General features: G+C 39.1%; 3 protein-coding genes across 3 annotated transcripts; 2 read left to right on the forward strand and 1 right to left on the reverse strand.

Annotated features, from left to right (window-relative positions):
* Nucleotides 1-1,856: 1,856 nt before the first annotated feature.
* On the forward strand, nucleotides 1,857-10,456 carry LOC310736307 (uncharacterized protein). The gene is made up of 4 exons (XM_083559738.1): nucleotides 1,857-2,533; nucleotides 6,389-6,554; nucleotides 7,186-7,395; nucleotides 7,488-10,456. The coding sequence occupies exons 1-4, from the start codon at nucleotides 2,291-2,293 to the stop codon at nucleotides 9,863-9,865; spliced, it is 2,997 nt and encodes a 998-aa protein (XP_083415864.1). The 5' UTR covers nucleotides 1,857-2,290; the 3' UTR covers nucleotides 9,866-10,456.
* Nucleotides 10,457-10,648: 192 nt separating this feature from the next.
* ttc9c (tetratricopeptide repeat domain 9C) lies at nucleotides 10,649-17,803 on the reverse strand. The gene is made up of 4 exons (XM_083559751.1): nucleotides 17,661-17,803; nucleotides 13,272-13,596; nucleotides 12,678-12,860; nucleotides 10,649-11,245 (listed from the first exon to the last, which is right to left on the reverse strand). Exons 1-4 carry the CDS (start codon nucleotides 17,670-17,672, stop codon nucleotides 11,100-11,102), a joined length of 666 nt encoding a protein of 221 aa, XP_083415877.1. The 5' UTR covers nucleotides 17,673-17,803; the 3' UTR covers nucleotides 10,649-11,099.
* A 3,094-nt stretch (nucleotides 17,804-20,897) lies between these two features.
* On the forward strand, nucleotides 20,898-24,504 carry LOC310736315 (transmembrane protein 179). Its single transcript, XM_083559749.1, has 4 exons — nucleotides 20,898-21,440; nucleotides 22,483-22,620; nucleotides 22,931-23,009; nucleotides 23,134-24,504. The coding sequence occupies exons 1-4, from the start codon at nucleotides 21,118-21,120 to the stop codon at nucleotides 23,338-23,340; spliced, it is 747 nt and encodes a 248-aa protein (XP_083415875.1). The 5' UTR covers nucleotides 20,898-21,117; the 3' UTR covers nucleotides 23,341-24,504.
* The last annotated feature ends 61 nt before the right edge of the window (nucleotides 24,505-24,565 follow it).

Raw genomic sequence — 24,565 nt, forward strand, 5'->3', positions numbered from 1 at the left:
ACAATGTTTGATAGCAACAGCTTTTCTCTGGCCGAGTCATGCAAAAAATCTGACATATTCAACCAGTTAACAGACGAATGTTCACATACATTTCCCTGTGATCTCCCAGATAAAATTTAGTTTTAAAGTAAGCAACAGTTTAATATTTAACAGTTTGCGAATGACTCATAATCGTATCCTAATTTAGTTTCTTGGTGTTTGGTAAGAAAAGGCCTCAGCAACACTGACTCAACTGATAACTGATAGCACCTGTATTCATAGCAACAATTCATAGCAATCAATAATTGGACACCTGTTAGAAAGAGGGCAGCCTGCACATTTCTTACCTTTACCACCTTCTTCCATATAGATCAATTTTCTGTTCTGATCTTAACAAGTCTGGGCAAACTACTGAGTCTTCATGTGGACTTCTTAGATAGTACTTTACAGTATTTTAAAAATACAAAAATACAAAACATTAAGCTATTTTAATCAACCATATCAAATACAAATGACAACACCCTATTTCATATTTAAAATGCGTATTTGAAATACATGTATCATAAATACCGCCCATCCCTGGTTACAATGGTGGTGCACCAGTTTGATATTTAGTAGCTACAGTTTTTAATTACATTTATGGCATTTGGCAGAACTTTATCTTATTCATATAATTGAGCAGCAATAGAATAAGGGCCTTGATCAGGGACCCAGGAGTGGCAGCAGTGTGGCTGGGATTTGAATTCATGACCTTCAGATACAAAATCTAATGCCTTAACCACTAAGTTACCACCTCCCCCAGTAGGCTAGAAGCACAGATATGTTCATATAAGACTAGAAATAACCAATGTCCACTTATAAAAATCTAAATGTTAACAAAACATATAGCACAATCAAGTGATGATACAATTAAAAATTGTTCCTTTAAAATGCACCAATGATGTTCCAAAGATTTAAGTTGATGTCTTTCTACACTATCTAGTTTACATAAGATTTTTGAGATAAAGGATACCATTTTTTTTACATTAATAAAGGTAACAGATATGAATGCTTTATAAATATTTCTTTATGTGAAACATATTTCTTCAAATAAATGTACAAATAATTTGATTTAAAGTTTCGAGATTTGCACTCAGACCTACACTGTATGGCCAAAATATTGTAAACAAAACTGATCATCACAACCATCCATGTATATTTGCTGACCTGTTGACGCAAGATGTTGGAAACTGTAGTTATACACTTCTTTTCACTGGAACTAAATGGCCAAAACCTGTTCCTGTTTAAAGATTGCCATGTACACAAACAGAGGTCCACGAAGACATGGTTTGCCAAGAAATTGCGTTGCCGGCGAAAAAGCACTGACCTAAATCCTCCTGTATACTCTAAGGGCCTTGCTCAAGGAACACTATAATGGCTGACCCTCACAACCTGCTCCATAAGCTGCTGGAAAGCCTTCACAGAAGAATGAGGGTTGTTATAATAGCAAATAGGAACCAAATCTGAGATGGAATTTTATTAGAACGCACAATTAGTACGTGGTGTTCACAAAATTTTGCCCTTAAAATATACATCCACATAAGATGGCATTGTATAATATTTAAGTGATATTGAATCGTCAGTAACCTCAAAATGAGCACTCCTGGGGTTATTACAGTGGCAGAGCGCCACCTAGCGTTTAAATTCAGTCACTGCTGTTTTTCTGCTAACTCTATAGGCCAAATTATTAAATGTAAAATAAAAAAAAGGTTAATAGAACAGTGTTAATTTAACAAAAAATCTATTTAGCAATTTATACCAAGAACCTAAAGCGCCGTGTTTTTGCGTCTTTTCTTTTCGAAAAGTTCTCCAGCCAATCAGGAGCAGGACGCTCACCCAGAGTCCCCGCCCCCTCGGCGTTTGCGGTGCCGCGCAACGCTTTACGCAGAACTGAATCAACGAGCTGGAATGGGAACATGCCGAGGAGGTCGCTTCAGGTGTGATTTAGGATGATCGCTCGGTTTTTCGTCTAAAGATCACAAATAATGGATCATTTTATTCCCCGCTCACACACACGTGCATGAAGTTAGCTGGAGAACGGCAATGTATTTTGTGCGCTTGAGGGAAAAATCGTCAGCGACTGGACACGATGTCGAGATGAACGAGATGCTTCTGCTGTCGCACACCGTAACACGGCAACACTGATGCCGCATTGACAGTCGATGGTGCACCGGCTACACACACATACACAAGCGCGCGCACAAACACACACACACACACACACACACACACCAGCAATTCTCTCCTGTTCGGACCCGATTAGACCCGCAGGATGTCGGGGCGCAGAAGCTGCGTGAACTCGCTGTGGTCTGGAAGCGAGCGAGTGCGCATCGGAGAGCGCCTCAAAGCCACGCTGGCCGGCATCGTGGAGCTGGATGTGCTCCGGGGCCGCCAGCTGGAGCTGATCGACTCCGTGATGGATGAGAGCGGGAACACCGCGGATGGACCCTGTGACCAACCTGCGAGCCTCGACAGCGCCGCCGAGGATGGTGCCGTGACCACCTGCAGGCAACAGGTCAGCGGGGGGGCAGGGGTTTCATTCCCCAAAGAGGGGCAATTCATTTATAACCTATTATTTTGTGATCAATCGCGTATAAACATCTGCACATCCGAGTCAAACGTTTTGGTGACGTCAAGCATCCAAGGTGCCACTATTTACAATTCAAGCCCACACACACACACACACACACACACACACACACACACATTCTCTACATGCCAAGGTTGAATATAGAATAGGCCACATGTTGCTTTCACACATGTTGTGAAATACACGGGGATACAAGGCACGAGATTGAAGTCTCCATTAAGACTTGGCACAGTAATGGATTTGGTGAGGTGGGGTTTTAGTGAGCTAATGTGGCAAGGTGAGCTCCTGTCCAGGTATGAAAGGTTTTTTCGCTGGAGCCGCAAGCCTTTTCTGAAGTGTGTGTGTCTGTGTGTGTCTGTGTAAGGAGAGAAGACTGGGGGAAGTGCTTGTCTGAAATGACACCAGGGGTTAAGAATGGCCTGTGTCCAAGGAAGATACAATGTAAATGAGCAGATGTTAGGTAGCTACAAGTAACACAATGAGGACACACACCTCTGCCCAGTGGCATATCATTCGATTAGAAATGGTCATTTTTTCACAGTTAGGATCCTTCAGCAAAAACTCGTTGTTTTTACACACTGGATTGAAAATCATGCACAAGAATTATGCCATTCCCTGACCAGATTCCGATAGATCCCTATATTCAATAAAACTTGGGTTTATCAGATCAGATGCAGTTTTCAAAAATTGTAGGAACAATAAGTCATCATCCGGGTTTGTTTGTTGCTTTTCCGCCAACACATCTGCCATTTTGCATAAGCAGGACAAATGTTTAAGCTGCTTGCGTCATCGCCTCTTTACTGTTTGATAAAGAGTGAGTGACGGATCAGGGGATGAATGACTAAATATAGGGATGATGATGGAGTTAAACTCTCCAGTCTGATGCACTTATTGTATTATTGAGTTATTTGGGATGCAGAGTCCGAGACCTTTCATTTTCCGATTCTGAAAAGCCTCCTACGGTAAGTTGATGTTGTAGAAAGAGAAGTCGGCCCTTAATGACTGTCTTGTGATTGAATAGACTAATGACACTAATGTCTGCACACATGTGGTGACATTGATATGAGAGGTTCAGTAAGTGCTCTCTCTCATTAGACAAGAGAGATCACACAAAAACCTCACCTCCTCCATTTTCTCATTTTCTGCCCATTTTTTTCTACCCATTTTTTCTCATTAATCTTATATTACTTTCCTACCGTGTGTCTGACTGCTTCTTTTCAATTTATGGGTTGCTGGGAAAAGGCCAGTCCTGGCCGTGACACTGCTCTTAGGCCCGTATCGGATTTCTCCAACCCTGCTTGCTCATCCCCCAACCTTGCTCATCACCCCGACCTTCTTTCCTTGTGTAATCAAATCTGCTGTAATTTCATACTTTAAAAATGCACAAACCGGCATTTCTTATACAGAGCAATGTCTGGACATTTCAGTCCTATTGTGTTTGTGTTTGTCTGAGAAATAATTGAATAGTAATTTTATGTTTGGGTTTAATCTTGTTGAAAAGCAGTCATGTGTGTGTGTGTGTGTGTGTGTGTGTGATGTTAACCTTTCTGTTCTGTTTTTGAACATTGTACTCAAATCAATATAGGTTGTATTACTGAAAACACTATTAAATGATAAAACAACTGAATTTTAGGAATTGGACGTGTAGTTAAATGACATCAGGCTTCAAATTGGAAAAGTTGTTTGGTTCATTTTTCTATTAGCAAAATTATTCCTAATAAAACGTACACATTCCTGCACTTATCATTCGATCATCAATGGTGCAGCAGCAGAACAATTCACAAAATCATGCAGATACGGGAAAAAAGAACTTAATCAATGTTCACGTCAAACATCAGAATGGGAAAAGCGGGGGGCATGGAGAGACTGGTTTGAGTATTTCAGAATTTCCTGATCTTCTGTGATTTCCCACACACCTTTAGCATCTTTAGCATTTACACAGAATGGTGTGAAAAACTCAAAACTTCCTGTGTGTGAAAGTCCTGCAGGCTGAAACACCTTGATGATGTGAGAGATCACAGAAAAAAATGACCAGACTTGTCTACACTTACAGGAAGTGTATAGTAACAAAAAAGCGTCCCAGAACTTACATTACATCACATCTTGAGATAGATGAGCTACCACAGCGAAGGAACACATCAGCCTTTACTCGCTCCGAACAAGAACAAAAATTTGAGGTGACCCAAACTGGACAGTTTAAGTCTGGAAGTCCAGATGTTTATTTATCTTCACTGTCTAATTTCTTGGCTAACGTGAGAGGTCCTCGATGTGGTCTTCTGCTATTGTAGCACATCCACTTTTGTGCATGCTGAGGTGCTTCTCTGCTCAATTGTTGTCAAAACTAATTGTTTGAGACCAATCTGGCCAATGTTTTTCTGTCCTCTCTTGTCAACAAGGTGCTTCCACTCACAGAACTGTCTCTCACTCAATGTTTCTGTTCTAGATTGTTGTAGGTTCTGACTGCCTGAAAGGAAGCCCTTTAAGAGCTATGAAGAACCTTTAAATATGCAAAGAACTACTCAAGGAAGCATTGAACACTGCACTGAACAGAACTTAAGGGATGAGGACATAAGATCTCATTATTAAACTGAACCCATGAAGAATTTCGTAGAGTTCTATATATAAGTAACATATCTATATCATGCTCCATGATGATTGCAGCATTCTTACATAACATCAATCTGCTGAGGAAAAAATATTCCTCCATCTGAGATAGAGATAAGTATTGCTGCTGAATCGGTTGTGTGGGCGAAGTGAGAGAAAAAGACAGAGACAGGGAGAGGGAGGGAAATGGAGAAAGAGAGGGAGCAGCTCAGCAGTACACAGCACTGAAGAGGGGGTGGTAGTCATATCCAGGAGAGTGTGTGTGTGTGTGTTTGTGTGCGTGTGCTAGGGGTTTAAAATGCCTCCTTCATGCTGTTTCTCTCACTAGGCAACCCAGCCCCCGCTCGCTCTCTTTAACTTTCTCTCTCTTTCTTTCCCACTGACTCATGCTCGCTTTCCTCGTTATCAATCTCCATCCGTCCTCTCTCGCTAAGTCTCAGACCTTCATCTGTCCTCTGCTCTCAATCTCTCGCTCCCTCTCTACTTCTGACATGGTCTTTCCTTCGTGCTTTTCTGCCATATATATTTCTAAACTAGGAGAAAGGGAATTGGGGGTAAACTGCTAGAGCAGAGATAAGCCTGGTCAAAGTTTCTTTCTAAAAAAATCCCTCAGCCCCCTCTCATCCTTTTTCCTTAGTTCTTTGTTTCGTCATCTGTCGCTCTCTCTATTCTTTCCTTATGAACTCTCCCATCCCCCGGGGTTGGTTCTTCAGCACTATTATGAGTCACCTGCATTGTGTGTAAAACTGAGAACAGTGAAGCAGGGGACTGATCAGACGTAAAGGGAACCGCACAATGGTCACTTGTGAAGGGATATTTAAAGAGTGGTCCTTTTGTGAAGGGGGAAATAGCTCAGTTACTGCACTCCATAAATACCATGAATTTCCAAACTTATTTTAAGATGAACTTTGACACGTTCAAAGCGATGACCTCGCACATGCATGGCTTCTCGAGTGCTCTGGCATTGTGTGGAACACCAGTTATTATGACCTTGAATGGCAGCTTCGTCTCTAAATACTTTTAATAGCCGTGTGAAGTTAATGGCTTGCTGCCGAAGGACTATTTTGGAATTTTGTAAACATAAACATCTCCGGTTGTTCATGCCCTGTAATTACCACCCGTAGGCTGTTTTAACATGTGATAATGTACCCTGTGCCATCTGCTTTTTGTTCTCAGACTCCTTCTCCAGCAGATTCTTTAGTGCCAGGTGTCAGGATTACAGAGGGCCCAAGCTCCCGCTGGTCCACTCTCTCATGGGACATCCCATCCGACCTTCTCTCTCCTCCCACTCCAGATCCCACTGGCACCATTTCACTTGACTGTGACTCCAGACCCAGTTCAGGTACTGCTGCTAACAAACAAAAAAAAGACTTCAAACAAGTGAAGCTCATTTGTTTGCAGCTGCAGATTCTTAAAAAAGTTTTTAGAATGTTCTTTGAAAATGAACACCTGTACCTGCATAGACTTTAAAGGATTTTGTACCTACACAGGGAAGGCAGGTTCTTCAAAGCCCACTCCTTTCTTTGAAAAGGTTTATTGCTGGACTTTGTACCATTCTGCTACGTTCACAGTTGGGTTTTGGCACTTGCTTTTCGAAAAGCAATAGAAAATCCCAAACCAACCAGTAAACATCTTAAGTAAACATTGTGCCTGAATGGAACTATAGAATTGTCATAGATATTAACCTGTTGCATGAGGTTAATTATATATGCGGCTCAAAATAAATAGTAATATAATTCTTGACCGATGCACATTTTGACAGATTGACATTTTGCTTGACTGTTTACTTTCCACATCAGCCTCATACTCACTTTTTTATGTATGTTTAAGAGCTCTGTGCAGCCTTTGGCAAACATTAACCCTGCCCTTTTTTGCTCACTTTGTTTATTCCTTAATTTATACACCTATAAAAATTACTCATTTCATTTATACATATTTTATATACATTTATGCATTTATGTTCTTTTCCACAGGTTTTTACTCAGTCAGTGGGAGCTCACTGTCTGACTCCTGTTACTCAGTGGCTAGTGAGGCAGCCCCTGGAGGTCCACCTAAAATGGGGGGGCCATGCAGGCCGCACTCGTTGGATCACAGTACCACCCGGTGGAGGGAGGATGAACCACAAAATGGACAGAACTCAAGAGGGTCAGTCCAAAAAGGAGATAGGAGGCCTGCTTCTACTGGTAGGAGAAAAATTATTAACCACTTTTATGACATTGTCATATTTGTGCAGTGAAGGCTGTATAACATGGTCGTTTTAATGCTCTTTCAACAGGGGAACTAGAGATTGATGGGCTCATGTTTCTGACTGGACTTTGCTCCAGTCTTGGGGCAATACAGAAAGAATGTGTGTTGTCAAGCTCCAACACCTATCCACAGCTGCAACTAGACCCGAAATTCTGCTCCGACCTGGTCTCAAGGAAGACAAAAGAGGTGTACCCTTATCCTAGTCCACTCCATGCAGTGGCCTTGCAGAGTCCCCTGTTTACTTCCTGCCAGAATCCTTCCCCCACAGAGCGCTCCTTCAGCCCAGAGGGGGACCAGCTTGTGGAAACAGAGCCTGAACAGCCTCCTGTGAGGACCCAACCTCCACCATCTCCATCTCTCACACAGCTGGAGCAATACATTACCAGATTAGCGCATCAGTACCACAGCAGGCAGACTTCTGAGACTTCCAATCGAGCAACTCAGAAGCTCTCTGCAGGGATATGCTATGAAGGAGTCCATCCAAAGAGTGCTTCCTCCTCCAGCTTAACCAGCTTGACCCCATGTAAATCTTTTCTGGGCAATTCTGCTAGAGTTAATCTGAGCAACATTGCTAAAAAAGCATGTAGGAACTCGATTAACCTTGGAAACCTGCCATCTGTCACCGGGGAGGATTTCAACATTAGTTTTCACCTCAACTTAAATTTAAACCTTAATCCTAGTTTGAATAAAACGCTTAATATTGATGCTAAAAACATAACTGAGCAGGCGTCAGGATCATGTGGGCATCTTAGCAGCAACTTTGTCACTCCAACCGCCTCTCCTGCTTCTTCTTCAACAACAGTCACCAGCACTCCAAACTGGAGAAGCAGACCTCGTATTTCCACCTGCCCATCCACAATTAGTAACCGTGGATCATTGGAGATCACCGGAAAGACCTTTGGTTCACTTAACTTTTCGAAGTCCTTGGACTGGAATGGGGCTCCACGAGAGGATATGGAGGGTTGCGCCCCTTCAAAAGCCTCAGAAAGTCCTGCTAAACTAACTGAGGAGTCAGTGGTGGTGTGTGAGATCTCACGTGTTTCTGGGTTGCCAAGGTCTGTGGTAGTAGGGCTTATGGAGGAAGGGGTGGAGCTGGACGCTGAGTGCTTCCAGAACGAAAGGGAGAGGGGTGAAGGGGCAGCATCTCCATGTGATGCTCCAACACCTCGTTCCTCTCGAACCTCCGTTCCTACATCTTATGAAGATCGATCTGGTATTTATTCGAATTCATCCTCAAACCTATGGGCAGGGACTGGTCTAATTGAACCGGACTACCTTTCCCAGCAGCATCGTCTTCAGGTTACTCATTCAGATTGTCATTTGATACATACAACACAGTCAAACAGTCAATCAGTGGGACCTGATCACTCAGGTCCCACTCTTTCCCACACCTCTCCCATCCTGCCTTTACCGCACACTTTCTCAGAGTCTGCCTCCTCTCCTGGTTCCTCATCCCGTTCAAGGGTGCATTCTCCTCCTCGACTGCTCTCAAATTCACCATTTACACCTGCTCAACTATCTGTGTTCCGGAGGGACTCCCCATCCCAGTGCTCTCTTCCGCACATCCACCCCTGTGGCTCTCCACTAGAAGGCCCAATCAGACCCCGAGGTGGTTCTCTCAGGCAAGATGCCGGAGCTGCGACTGGGTGGAGGTCTCAGGAGAGAGGCTGGAGGAGAAGTGGTGATGGGGAAGGGCTCTATCAGGGCAAGCATGCCTCCAGAGAGCTGGTACGAGCATCAACAGTCAGCAGTTACTCAGGAAGGGACTACAGCAGCTGCTGGGAGGAAGAAGCAGGTTCATGGACTCCAAAGAAAGCCACCAAGCTATGGAAAGGTTTTGAATCAAGACTCTGGGGAAGGGAGGAGGAATTGGAAAGGGAGGAAAGGGTTGGAGAATTGGGATGGAGGCATGCTTCTTTAAAAGAGACTTCGTCAAGCAGGGTACAGGAACGAAAAGAGAATAATCTCTCTAGAAGGAAAGGAACAAACTGGGATGGCCACAGCTCCAGCCTCCGGCTATCAAGGAGAGCTTTATTCCGGAGTGAATCTCAGGGATTCCTGTCATCCCGTTCCCAAAAACGGGAAGTCTATCTACAGAACAACCACTGGTGCTCCTCTTTGGAGATTGGTCGTGACGGCAGAGGTACAGAACGAGTCCGAAATCTGGTCAGGAAAGAGGACAAACATTCATCCACTGCCAGTCTTTTCCACCTTTCTCGCTCGCAAAGCTTGGAGGGAAGCACTCACTCAACCTCACCCCTGTCTTCTCCATCCTTTTCTCCCTCTCCACCTCCTTCGGCCCCTCTAACTCGCTCTCGATCATTTCGTGACCTCGGGAGGAAAATTTTTGGTTCTATGAGGTCTCTCAGTTTCAATAAGAACCAGAAATCAAAAAAGAAAGACTAGAAAAAGCTGGGGAAAAAAAACTAACAAACACAACTTTATTTCAGACACAGATGGATAGATAATGGACAATCATCACAGATTTTTGATATAATTAAATCATGCAAATGTTTGCCACCCTACAAGTCATGGACTGAGTTCGTCACAGGAACTTCCTGCACCACAGCACTTAAGGGGCAAACAAGAAAAACCTGTATCTCATCAATTTAATGTAACGTGTTTAACTATAAATGTTTAAACTATGTAGAAATGCAGCAGTTGCTTATTTTTGCATATAACAAATTTCAAAAAGATTCTATTTACTGTAGAATTACACATGCAGCCCAGTTATAAAGGCCAGAACCGGGATTAACGTGTGTACGGAAAAACAGTATGAGCGCTAGTACTGCCAAGTTACACAACTTCTGATCATGTGGGAGTGTATATGTTAAACAGCTCTTTTTTTCCCTGCAAGTTTCTGTGCCTCTGCATGCATCTTTATGCCGTGTCTCTGTGCATTATTATACTCAAGGTGCACCAGTGTACTCTAGTGTTACTTAGAATACTATAAACTTTGCACTATAGGCTTTAGTGCGTTTACCGTAAAAAAAGAAATCTGAAAGTATGTTGTGTAATATAAAGTGTGCTCAGGACTTTCAAATAAATAAGATTTCAGTGTTAAATAATGACTCAGTATTAATAAACACTTAAAAGGAAAAGTGATCACTTGTTTTAAATGGAGCTAGTGATACATATACATATTTATATATGACACACTCACACAATGGAATGAAAAACAAATCACTGTTGTACATCAATTGCAGCTTTAATATTTATTAGATCCCAATTTTTTTCTTACATGAAGTCTGTGATCTAAAATTAAAAAAAGTCAGATAATGTTTATTATGTAACAGTGCTGAAAGATGACATGCTCTCCTGTTATAGTATAAACACACACACACACACACACACACACACAAACACACAAACACACACACACACAAACACACACAACAAACCTGAACAGAAATTAACTGATATCATAACTGAGAGTCTCTGATCGAGCCACTGTCAAGGCTTTTACAGTTTCAAGTCTGCCCTCATTCTGTCTTGGCAAAATATCTGTACCCTCATTAAATACCTTACTGGGGTTTATATTCCATGCCCTGGGCAACATTTATCCCACATTTTGGTAGGCCATCATCTTCAGTTTCACTGTTCAACTTTTTTTTTTGCTGGTGCAGATCTCCAGAGCTTCTCACGCTTGATTTGGGTTCTCTGCTTTTTCTTCCTCTTCTGCCTGCTTCTGTTTATTAAACATGCCTTTGTAAAGAGCTTTCTCCTTTTCATAGTCTTTGTTAAGCCGCTCTTCCACTCGCTGGAGCTGTTTTTTCACATTGGCATCTGAAAAGTATACGACCGACATTATTACAGGCACATAAGTGGTTATTTCTACCCTTTCAGGATCGTGCTGTGATTTCCCATTATGCATGTCATACATTTCAAAATAGGAATACTTTATTGATCCTAAATTTGATGAAAAAATGTATGTATATTGTTTTGAATAAATGTATTTGTAAACAATTTTCCAGTGTGTGCTATTCTAGCATATGAGGTTCATCTCTCTAAACGTGAAACTGCATTTCACTTTACAGTGATGAAGACGAAATAACAATATATAATTAACTACTACCTATGCTGTTTGACAATTAACTAACGACTTCTTCCTCAGGATGATATTTTCCAGACTCCTCAAGGCCATTAAGAAAAGCAGCAGGCAAAACATTTTAAGGATCTGGTGTTGACGTGCTACTTTAGCGAATAAGGAAGGAAAATGGAGAATATAAACTCTTTTTCCTATCAAATGCATTAACCATCTCCATGGCATGCATTAGAGAGCACAGAATGATTTAACAGCAGAAACGCATCTGCATGAACAGAATTGTGGAACATTGGGGTATGGAGCAGCAAGTCATATTAATATTAGGGCTGTCAATCTAATTTAATCGCAATTAATTACAAGGTAACTCATAACAATCAAGCGATTAATCAAAATTAAATATTTTAGGCGATTGACAGCCCTAATATTGATTTGTCCAGTCACCAGCCTGAGACTAAAACAGGTAGTAGTAATGGCTACTTTTTTACTTAAGTACATGTCATTGCTCAAACTTCTTTACTTTAACTTGAGTAAAAAAGTGTAGTCAGTACCTAAACTTTTACCAGAGTCTTTTAAAACATGAGTATCTGTACTTCTGCTTAAGTGAAGGATTTAAGAAGAAGAAAGTACAGATATTTGTGTAAAAATGTAATGACCAAAAGTAAAAAGTTGTCCAAAAAATAAATAGTGAAGTACTGATACTAGAAAACTACTTAAGTACAGTCACAAAGTATTTGTACTTCGTTACTTTCCACCTTTGGTATTGTGCTAGTGGTGTAGGACTGGTTATGAGTTTATGATGCTGGCTAGTGAGAGCTTGCATTTAAAGTTACACTGATGCATTAGTGTGTTCACTGTCTAGAAAGATTGTTTAATATTTCCACGTGTCTGAGTCACATATTACATGCCTGATGCTTTCATATGATTGAAAAACCTTAATATGCATTAATAAAGAACATGTAGACACTAATTTTACATTTTTCTTTAAAAAAATAAAAAGTCCATTTAAATTTAATTTGTTATGCATCTTGGGTTTTTATTTTTTTTTTCATACTGGAATCTCGAACTGCACTCAATCCTCTCTCAACCAATCAATTGCAAAGACTGTACTGGGATGTTACATCCATAAAAAGAGAAAAAAAAAAAAACGCTGTCTATTGTTAAAAACATTTTTACCGTTAGGTTTCCCTCTGCTGGCCTGGAGGAGGTATTCCCGGGCAGTCTGAGCATCACCCAGCTCCAGGGTGGCTAGTCCAGCTCTATACAGGGCTTTAACATCTCCAGCCCTCCACTGCAGGACCTTAAAACTGTACTCCTGAACACGGGCATAGTCCACAACTTCACGCTGCAGTAAGCATGCTGCTTGACACAGAAAATTTACTTTTAGAGCAGGATACAGTTCTTGATATAAAGATACTAACAACTTGATCACAGAGATGCTTGATTGATTTTTTTCAAGTAGCTGCTTTATTCTAATCATTAAATAAAATGTTATTCAATGCAGACAGACAGACAGACAGACAGACAGACAGACAGACAGACAGACAGACAGACAGACAGACAGATAGATAGATAGATAGATAGATAGATAGATAGATAGATAGATAGATAGATAGATAGATAGATTTGTTTCCTTGGTGCATGGGCGCAAACATCAGCAGATGGAGAAGAGCTGCTTCAGAAGCAGGAAAGAGCAAAGACTAATTAATTCAACACTCTACTTACAAAATCTGGGGCAATCTGCAACTACTGTTTTCTAGTAACACCTACCTGCTAGATTGTTATAGCAGTCAATCTGGGTGCTCCTGAGCAGTTTGTCTTGCTCTGGGGTGAGGGAAGGTGATTGGGGTCTAAAACATTTAAGACCTGACGTCACTTCTGAGTCCAGACCACGAAGCACAAGCAAGGCGTGGTGATAACGTCCGATGGCGCTACGCAAATTCTTCTCCCGGTAAAATGCATTACCCTCTATTTTTAGGTGTACAGCATTGTTCAGCTGGGAGTCCACCCGTGAGTCCGAGCCTCCTGTAGCACCCAAACACGAAGCAGAGCAGCTCTCGACCTCCGAGACTCCATCATCAACAGCATCTGACTCCTGCATTAAAAAAGAGAGAGAAATGCTTTATATGTGTACCTTATACATAAAATATTTTCCTAGATTTTAAGGCCAGTGTTTGTTTTGTTTCCATAATCTCTGTGTTGGATTTCCTATCAAGTAAGAATTGCTGCAAAATGGTGAGGAAAAAAAACACAGAAAGACAATGAGATGGTAGACATAAGACAATGAGGACAGTGAGACGGTGGACATAAGACAATGAGGACAGTAGAGATAGGACAGTGAGACAGTAGATATAAGACAATGAGAAGGGGTAAAGACAGGACAGTAGACATAAGACAATGAGGACAGTGAGACGGTGGACATAAGACAATGAGGAGTGGTAGAGATAAGACAGTGAGATGGTAGATATAAGACAATGAGTAGAGGTAAAGATAGAACAGTGAGACAGTAGACATGAGACAATGAGGAGGAGTAGAGATAGAACAGTGAGACAGTAGACATGAGACAATGAGGAGGAGTAGAAATAGAACAGTGAGACAGTAGACATAAGACAATGCAGCACTGAGCTGTACAGTAGATTTGTGTTTCGCAGATAAATTGTAAATGTTTTAGGAGCAATTTGTGCAGATCAGCAATTTTGTGCTTTGTGTTTAGTCTCTAAACACATTACAAATAATCCAGTATAGACATGTTTAATGTGTAGACATGTTTAATGTATAGACATGTTTAATGTATAGACATGTTTAATGTATAGTCAAGTTTAATGTATAGACATGTTTAATATATAGTCATGTTTAATGTGTAGACATGTTTAATGTATAGTCATGTTTAATGTGTAGACATGGTTAATGTATAGTCATGTTTAATGTATAGACATGTTTAATGTATAGTCATGTTTAATGTGTAGACATGTTTAATGTATAGACATGGTTAATGTGTAGACATGGTTAATGTATAGACATGGTTAATGTGTAGACATGGTTAATGTATAGTCATGTTTAATGTGTAGACATGGTTAATGTGTAGACATGTTTAATGTATAGACATGGTTAATGTATAGACATGGTTAATGTGTAGACATGGTTAATGTATAGACATGGTTAATGTGTAGACATGGTTAATGTATAGTCATGTTTAATGTGTAGACATGGTTAATGTATAGTCATGTTTAATGTGTAGACATGGTTAATGTATAGTCAAGTTTAATGTATAGACATGTTTAATATATAGTCATGTTTAATGTGTAGACATGTTTAATGTATAGTCATGTTTAATGTGTAGACATGGTTAATGTATAGTCATGTTTAATGTGTAGACATGGTTAATGTATAGACATGTTTAATGTATAGACATGGTTAATGTATAGTCAAGTTTAATGTATAGACATGTTTAATATATAGTCATGTTTAATGTGTAGACATGTTTAATGTATAGTCATGTTTAATGTGTAGACATGGTTAATGTATAGTCATGTTTAATGTGTAGACATGTTTAATGTGTAGACATGTTTAATGTATAGATATGTTTAATGTGTAGACATGGTTAATGTATAGTCATGTTTAATGTATAGACATGTTTAATGTATAGATATGTTTAATGTGTAGACATGGTTAATGTATAGTCATGTTTAATGTGTAGACATGGTTAATGTATAGACATGTTTAATGTATAGTCATGTTTAATGTGTAGACATGTTTAATGTATAGTCATGTTTAATGTGTAGACATGGTTAATGTATAGTCATGTTTAATGTGTAGACATGGTTAATGTATAGACATGTTTAATGTGTAGACATGGTTAATGTATAGACATGTTTAATGTATAGATATGTTTAATGTGTAGACATGGTTAATGTATAGTCATGTTTAATGTGTAGACATGTTTAATGTATAGTCATGTTTAATGTGTAGACATGGTTAATGTATAGTCATGTTTAATGTGTAGACATGGTTAATGTATAGTCATGTTTAATGTGTAGACATGGTTAATGTATAGACATGTTTAATGTATAGATATGTTTAATGTGTAGACATGGTTAATGTATAGTCATGTTTAATGTGTAGACATGTTTAATGTATAGTCATGTTTAATGTGTAGACATGGTTAATGTATAGTCATGTTTAATGTGTAGACATGGTTAATGTATAGTCATGTTTAATGTATAGACATGGTTAATGTATAGACATGTTTAATGTATAGATATGTTTAATGTGTATACATGTTTAATGTATAGATATGTTTAATGTGTAGACATGGTTAATGTATACTCATGTTTAATGTGTAGACATGTTTAATGTATAGTCATGTTTAATGTGTAGACATGGTTAATGTATAGTCATGTTTAATGTGTAGACATGGTTAATGTATAGTCATGTTTAATGTGTAGACATGTTTAATGTATAGTCATGTTTAATGTGTAGACATGGTTAATGTATAGTCATGTTTAATGTGTAGACATGGTTAATGTATAGTCATGTTTAATGTGTAGACATGGTTAATGTATAGTCATGTTTAATGTGTAGACATGTTTAATGTATAGATATGTTTAATGTGTAGACATGGTTAATGTATAGTCATGTTTAATGTGTAGACATGGTTAATGTATAGTCAAGTTTAATGTATAGACATGTTTAATATATAGTCATGTTTAATGTGTAGACATGTTTAATGTATAGTCATGTTTAATGTGTAGACATGTTTAATGTATAGATATGTTTAATGTGTAGACATGGTTAATGTATAGTCATGTTTAATGTGTAGACATGTTTAATGTATAGATATGTTTAATGTGTAGACATGGTTAATGTATAGTCATGTTTAATGTGTAGACATGTTTAATGTATAGATATGTTTAATGTGTAGACATGGTTAATGTATAGTCATGTTTAATGTATAGACATGGTTAATGTATAGTCAAGTTTAATGTATAGACATGTTTAATATATAGTCATGTTTAATGTGTAGACATGTTTAATGTATAGTCATGTTTAATGTGTAGACATGGTTAATGTATAGACATGTTTAATGTATAGATATGGTTAATGTGTAGACATGGTTAATGTATAGACATGTTTAATGTATAGATATGGTTAATGTATAGACATTTTAAATATACAGTCATGTTTAATGTATAATCATGTTTAATGTATAGACAAGGTTAATGTATAGACATGTTTAATGTATTTCCGGCTGTAGGTTTCCTTCTGCATCGTATTCAACGCAGCTTGATTCGAACCAGCACTATTCGATATTCACGTTCATACACATTCAGCATTAAAGAACAAACTCATTATTCTTCAACCCTGGTTTTGTCTTTGTGGCAGATGTGAACTGTGATAAAAGCGTATCTGCAGAAGTAAAAGGGAAAGTTCAGGAGATTGTGGTGAAATCTGCTCTGGATGGTTTAAAGACAGCTGGAACTGTCAAACAGACAGGAGGCGGAGCTGGAAGTCTGCATGATTAGAAATGAGTTGATTAGAGAGATTGAGATGGTTTGGTCATGTGCAGAGGTGGGACATGGAGTATATTAGTAGAAGAATGCTGAGAATGGAGCTGCCAGGCAGGAGGAAAAGAAGAAGGCTGAGGAGGGGGTTTATGGATGTGGTGAGGGAAGACATGCAGGAGGTGGACAGAATGATACAGAAACAGATGATCCGCTGTGGCGACCCATAACAGGAGCAGCCAGAAGAGGAACTTTGGTTTTGTCTTAAGGATCACGAGATGTGCCATTATTCTGCTTCAGTTCTTGAATATATCGAGCAAATATGAATGGCACACAGTGCACACAGTAGTGTGGTGAAGCGGCTGTGTTTTTCAGCCATGACATTACTGTTCACTCTGACACTTTTAGGTTTAAGTGCATGATCATTGTTGCCCCTAATTACTCGCTTTTATGTCTTTTTGAGGACACGAAGAAGAAGAAGAAAAAAAAAGAGCTCAGACCTCGCGTTTATATGATCCAATTGCAAAAGATTGAAATAGAACTGTAAGGGATCTAGTATGCTTTGAATGAGAGGCATGCAGACTTGCAGCCATGCAGACATGCCACACCACCAGAAAACACCACAACACGATCGCAAAAGAAATTAAGTTTTTTTTACCTTGTTGTCCATGAGTGCAAGGACGGAAGGTGTTTAAATAATATGCTCCTTATAATGAATCCAGTTTTAGATGTCAACTCTGATTAAAGTGCTAGGAATTGCTCTGTTCTTCGTTGTCGGTGTGTAGCTCTCAGTTCCTTTCAGACACTTACCGCCCACTAGCGTCGCCCATTAATACAGACAAAAAAATGCTGCATTCGAGATGAAATAGCAATGTATTTCTAATTTTCCCAATACAAACGCCAAAAAAGCAGGAAATGCCCCTCGGTTTGAAATTTCAGCTTGTCAATTAGGGACAATTACCTCAACTTCCGTCAGTTCGTTCTTTTTTCCTTTTTGAGTGACGTCAAATCAACATGGCCGCCCACAGAGATTCCCTTCTCCACTTTCAGATCAAAATAGTATTGGCTTTAGTTCAATTAACCACACACACCGTGTATGAGCAATCTTTGACAGTACACTAATGGCTATTTTGAAACAAATAATCATGGAGATAAGCTTATGATTATCTGTTTTCCCAGAAGACTCGACCAATAATACTCCACAATTTCATAACATCAAATTCATTCCATGCCATTCATTCAGCATTGGTAATAGTTTTGATCAGAATCATGACCAGAGTCTGTGCTAGAACACTATCTGCAAGGCATTAATCCACCAAGTAGGAACCCTACTTTGGGATCCAGTCATTGCAGGAGACCTACACCACTAGCATAATACCAGAGCTGATTGAATCAGGTTTATTGGCCAAGTGTGTTGACACACACAAGGAATTTGGTTCTAGCTGTTAGTGACTCTCAAAGTACAAATACTTTGTTACTGTACATAGATAGATTTTTTCTTGTACTAGTACTTTACTTCACTATTTATTTATTTATTTATTTATTTATTTATTTATTTATTTATTTATTTCAATGACATTTTACTTTTACTCATTACATTTTTACACAAATATCTGAACTTACATTTTCAAAACAGGCTCGTTACTTTAATTTTAATCTATTTGGTGGCATGATCGATATTCTTTCTTGTCACTGCGTGCTGTTTTCAGCTCATCAACGCATCATATTTATTGTTATTGCATGCCTTTTTCAATCTACCACTGGTGTATCATTTCCTGCCTCTCACACACCACAGATGTAGTATAGACTATGAAGCTAACAACAAGCAAGGCAGATGGCAACAAGAAGTATAGCTAATGTGGATGAGACAGAGGGAGTCAGTGATGTAAACATGAGAACAGAGACATTCCTGATCACTTGATTATCATCATCTTTTCTCAACATGTGCTCAAAATGGTGGTTGTTCAGCCTGGATACATTCATTAGATAACAAAATGTTCTTTTGTATTAATATATTAATATGACATGACATCCAGTTACCAGCCTGACACTAGAACAGGTAATAGTAAAGGCTACTTTTTACTTAAGTACATGTCAGACCCCAAACACCTTTACTTTAACTTGAGTGAAAAAGTATAGTCACTATTTGTACATGTGTCAAGTATCTGTACTTCTACTTGAGTAAAGGATACGTGTACTTTTGCCATCTCTGCAGTGGACCATTCACATATTCATTCACCCCTAGGGGTAATTTATCATAACCAATCCACCTATTAGCAGGTTTTTGAAAAGTGGAGGAAGCAGGAGATCCTGGAGGAAACCTTCATGGACATGGGGAGAACATGCAATAGTTTACACCAGCAGGGTCCAGTCTTTTCCACAATGAGCTGGTGTGGGTGAAGGTTTTCATTCCCACCAAGAAAGTCCACACCAAATTCTACTTGTTTAAATCTAATGATTTTCATTTTAAATGTAGCCCTTGATTGGTTGGCATTAAACCTGCAAAGATTGGGCACTCTGGTCTAAACAGACAGAAATACAAGTTTAGGATCAGATGTTGACTCCTGCCTTATAAACCATAAACATACAATTTTTCATTTGGCCTTAATCAGTTATTACTCTTTAGACAATAAATTAAAAGGCTGGGCACAAAATGATTTTTCTTTTATTACATTATAATAAATATACCAACTGGACGATCACTGCACTATAATGGCATTTTCTATCATAGGCCAGTTTAATTCAATTTCAATTTAGTTTTATTTGTATATCGCTTTTAACAATGGACATTGTCCAAAAGCAGCTTTACAGAGATAAAAAGGTTATGAAGTTTAAATTCATGTTTTAGAGTCTATAAGTTTATCCCTATTAAGTAAGCTAGTGGTGACAGTGGCAAAGAAAAACTCCCTGAGATGGTATGAGGAAGAAACCTTGAGAGAGGCGCCAGACTCTAAAGGGAACCCATTTTCATCTGGGTGGCACCGACTGTCCATTTATTATAGTTTCTTCATTGTTGATGTGTGCAGTGATGGGAGCTTAAATGCAAAACTGTTCATCCAAATCGCAGTGCTGAACTATTGTAGTTTCCTGTTTATATTAATTACAGTCAAAATCCATTCCCATAGTTCTTGAATTGTTTAGGCTGTAAACGTGGATCCGTCCTGGGCTGCACAGATAATTGGTCTCCAACTGAAGAGAACTCCATCCAGAGGTAGGCGTTGGGATGTAGCAGGTGGCTCCGTAGAGAAGAACATGTGTACTGTCTTCTGTTCTGTCTATATTAGTTAATGTCTTGTTTCAGTCCAGCATTGCTGTGCAGCGTCTGTGTGTTCAATGTGCACTGACGATTTACTCTAAACCAGAAACAAATTTCTTGTGTACTCAGGCGTACTTGGCCAAAACTGGCTCTGGTTTGGATTCTGATTATATAAAACACACTCACGTCCCAAATCTCAATTTCACTCCAGATTCATCCCAGATTCACGATCCACAACTTTATTTCAAAATTCACACTTTTTTGTTACTTTTTTAAAACTATGATATTATCTGATACTATATAAATTCACCTCTCCCCAGCAGATCATGACAATGTCCTTTTACATGCAACCCATGATGAAATGATTTAAAAAAGATCTATTCAATACAGGAGAGACACAGCATTCTCCAGCCTGCTACATGTCAAGCACAATCACATGTCCCCTGGCTATTACCTGCAATCCATCACCTATTCTGTCTCATCAGTGATTTTTTGAATGATTGCTGGAATTTTCCACTTAATAAAGGAGATTACATTTGAATGGTTCCACTATGACGCGGATTGGAACCCACCAATCATCAGCGAATGCGTCATGAAGGCGGAATCCCAATCCACTACATGCTCCCTACATTAGGTCACTATATATATACTACAAAGATTGGTTCCGCACCCCGTATTGTGGATGTCTGAGTGTAAATTGAGACAGAGCCATCGTTCCGTAAATACGTGCTAGACGTGAGATTGTGGATCATGACTGGACTTCATACCGCTAGACAGCAATAAAACGTACAACGTTAAAAACATCAAGTGTGCGGGATTGTGGAGCATCTCGAGGTTTCCAGGAGCGGTGTGAGAGAGCATGGAGCTGAACCGGAGACTGCTGCTGGCGCACTGCGCTGCCCACGCCCTGTCCGTGATCGCAGGCCTGCTGGTGGTGGTGCCGTTAGCGCTGAACGGCTCCGCCTTCAAAGGCCGCTGCGCGCTTTTCACTCAGGGCTTCTGGCGCTCCGAGAACCAGAGCGCGAGCGGCGCACATCTGGCCGCGGGGACACATCTGGTGGTGCAGCATTGGGGACCGCCGGCAGCCTGCCAGTTCGCCACGTTTGTCGGTGTGTTCACTGTGCTGTACGGAGCCACGCAAAGCTGGAGGAGTTTATTTTACCTCCACCGCCGCCACGACGAGTGAGTCCACAAACACCAACCATAATAACAGCAGCATGGATACAGACTATGATGATGATGATGATGATGATAGCTAGAGGTAGCAGCATTGTTTATTCTAATAATGCATTAATATTCAATGATTTTTCTAAACTGTGTTCATTAGTATACCGTATACTATCTGTACTACTACTATTATAATATAATATATAATATAAAAATATATCATTATAACCAATATAATAATAGATGAGAGGTAATAGATGTAACAACATAATTTGTATTTTAACAATGCATTAATATTCATTGATTTTTCTAAACTGTGTTTATCAGTATACCGTATACTATTTGTACTACTTCTATTATAATATAATATAATATAATATAATATAATATAATATAATATATGATATAAAAATAGATGTAATTGATGTAACATTGTTATGATAATGTATTAATAGTTAGAAGGCATTAATATTCAAGAATTATTCTATATGTAGTACATCTGTACTATTTGTATAATAATAATAATAATAATCATAATCAATATAATATTTAATACAATAATAATAATAGGTAGAGGCAACATTGTGTATTTTAATGAATACATTAATATTTATAATTTGTTTTGACTGTGGTCATTAGTATATTATAATAATAGTATAATATCTGTACTACTTTTAATATAATATAATATAATATAATATAGTACATAATGTTGCTACCTGTTCCTATTATTATATGTTATTAATAATGAACCAAATATTATGTACTTTATTAATTGAAGTATATACATGCAAATTTCTATGAGGATGAAAATAAAAATAATAACACCAATGATAATAAGTATAATAAACTATTCTGTTTTATATTTCTAAATTACTAGAATAAATTGTTTATTGAAAAGGTACATGCAAATATCACAGAGGTCGTTGAGGTTAGGCTTTTAAAAGTGCAGCGTGTGTACTTTTGTGTTCAACACTGTAAATGTTAACTGTACCAGGACTGGTTTCGTCATGTGCAGGTGTAGAAGCTAAAATGGTTGCCTGTTTATGTGTTGCAGCACTTTGTTCTCTGCCTTTCTCACGCTTCTTCTGAGTCTGTGTGTGCTCTTCCTTTCGGGGGGAGCGAGTGTGATTCTGACCCTCGGCCTTGTGTCCTGGTGCAACACCATCACTGATCACAGCACTCGCCCATACAGGTGAGATCTTCCAGATATATCTGTAAGATGAATCATTGCCAAGGAATTTGTTTTGGAAAGTGCCAAATATTATTTGTTGGGAAATTCTCAAGATGTTTCTTACACAAATGAGAAATCAGTCTGATTTCATGCTTAATTTGAGTTTGTCTATTGTCTTTTACTTAAACCCACCAAAAAATTTGGTTAATCTTGGTTTTAAGCTTTTTGCAATATTTTTAGAACTGCATGCGAAACAGCACAAACATCACCTGATTAAACTGCTTACTTCTGACTGGGATGTGTTGATTCATGACCTGTTTTTTTTCTCCAGCTGTGCTGAGTCGCAATCAGTGCCCCTTTACTTAGATGTGGAAACCTCCTCTTTCTACTCAGAGCTCACCTGTGCACAGGTACATCCTGGCATTGCACATCAACGGTGCACTGTTACAGTTTTTACTTCAAGAAAAGAGCATCTGTTTTAACTGATCTGATTTTTCATTTTTAGTTAATGGTGCGCCTCTTTATGCTTCACAGATTTCGCTGTGGTGTGTAACTGCTTTGTGGTTAGTTCATTCCATTCTGTCCTTCCTGAGACTCTACCACTCTCACAGTCAGCAGATCAGCGGACCGTGCCTGTCCCGAGAGAAGGAGTTCCTTTTGGGCCAGTCTCATGTGGATTGTCCCCTACCATGCCAATGCCAACACCCTCACCCTCCACAACCACCTGCTGTCTTTATTTAATCTCTTACCTATCCCCTAAATATGCTCTTTTATGCTGACTCATCAATCACAAGCTTTTTCTGGTGTTTGGTGAGACTAGGTTTGTGGTAGTGGGAGCATAAAGAGAATGCAAGAGTTCACGCTGCATTTTTTATACGGAGCATCCTGTAACGTTGCACTACACCCCATACCCATGCATGTCTGTGGAAAAACAAAACGAAGAACAGAAGAAACGCAAAGAAACCGTGAAACAAAAAACCAGGAATGAGAAATGTTTTTACAAATAAGCTATAGGTATTGTTTACACATTGATGCTTTAATCATTATATGTTGTGCCGTGTTGTTCCGACTTTAAATGTGAATGCAACACTAATCTGTCAGCCACTTTTAAACAGGGTCTTTAGTATTTAGTATTATTACAGATAAATGTAATTGAAATTAATGCAGTGTTCAGTTCACTTGCAGAATGAGAAAGGTTGCAAAATCTTGCAGTGTGCAAGAACACGTAGTCTGACTGACAAGTGATCGGGAAGGAAGACTAGCATGTTGCATGTGCTTAGTTCAGACCCAAGCTGCTTGGTTGGGATTTCCTGCATCCTGATGAGTGTATAGTCGTGTGTCGCTTTAAACACTGTCTCCCTGCCACATGAAGGTTTCCTGCATGATGCTGTGTGTGTGTAGATGCAGCTCTGAGGTAATAGCCAATGCAGAGGTGTCAACATTTATGATTTATTTTTTAACTTTAACTGGGGGACACCTGAAAACAACATCAGTTATTTATGAATAAGATTCACCTGGTGGAAAACCTATTTTACTTTTGGGGGAAAGGACATCCAAGATGCACTGAATTGACCTGTGAATTCTTCTGTTCCAGTGTTGGCATTTCTGTTCCCCTTTGCCCTTCTTGGGCCTTTGGCTGTAATTCAGAATATAATTCAGGAAGGACCAGGGGGAAAAAAAATCAAGGAGTGTTCACCTTTCATTTAACCTCTGACCTCCCTGAACCGAGTAGCTGTGGTGACACACACACATAGCTGAGAGAGAAACCAGAGTTTTAGGGAGAGAAATGTATGTAAATATGATTTATTGTTTATGGCAATGTTTTATAACTCTATTTGTACCACTGTTGTGTCTATAATTCATTTAAAATCGACTTGTGAATAGTAAAAGAATGCATATAAACCCCATGGCTACAGGTGTGTTTCTCTCCTCCTTCCACAATGTACAGAATGTCACATCAAACAAA

This window comes from Silurus aristotelis, assembly GCF_946808225.1.
Source record: "Silurus aristotelis genome assembly, chromosome: 14".
In the NCBI taxonomy this organism is placed as follows: Eukaryota; Metazoa; Chordata; class Actinopteri; order Siluriformes; family Siluridae; genus Silurus; species Silurus aristotelis.

What these genes read in the sequence shown, in the direction of transcription:
- LOC310736307 (XM_083559738.1), top strand. Translation starts at nt 2,291, where the DNA reads ATGTCGGGGCGCAGAAGCTGCGTGAACTCGCTGTGGTCTGGAAGCGAG. An exon ending in TGACCACCTGCAGGCAACAG is followed by an intron (nt 2,534 to 6,388) that starts GTCAGCGGGGGG and finishes TTTTGTTCTCAG; the next exon opens with ACTCCTTCTCCAGCAGATTC. An exon ending in TAGGAGGCCTGCTTCTACTG is followed by an intron (nt 7,396 to 7,487) that starts GTAGGAGAAAAA and finishes CTCTTTCAACAG; the next exon opens with GGGAACTAGAGATTGATGGG.
- ttc9c (XM_083559751.1), bottom strand. An exon ending in CTGCTATAACAATCTAGCAG is followed by an intron (nt 12,861 to 13,271) that starts GTAGGTGTTACT and finishes TGTGTCAAGCAG; the next exon opens with CATGCTTACTGCAGCGTGAA. An exon ending in CAGCAGAGGGAAACCTAACG is followed by an intron (nt 11,246 to 12,677) that starts GTAAAAATGTTT and finishes TATACTTTTCAG; the next exon opens with ATGCCAATGTGAAAAAACAG.
- LOC310736315 (XM_083559749.1), top strand. Translation starts at nt 21,118, where the DNA reads ATGGAGCTGAACCGGAGACTGCTGCTGGCGCACTGCGCTGCCCACGCC. An exon ending in CTCCACCGCCGCCACGACGA is followed by an intron (nt 21,441 to 22,482) that starts GTGAGTCCACAA and finishes TATGTGTTGCAG; the next exon opens with CACTTTGTTCTCTGCCTTTC. An exon ending in CACAGCACTCGCCCATACAG is followed by an intron (nt 22,621 to 22,930) that starts GTGAGATCTTCC and finishes TTTTTTCTCCAG; the next exon opens with CTGTGCTGAGTCGCAATCAG.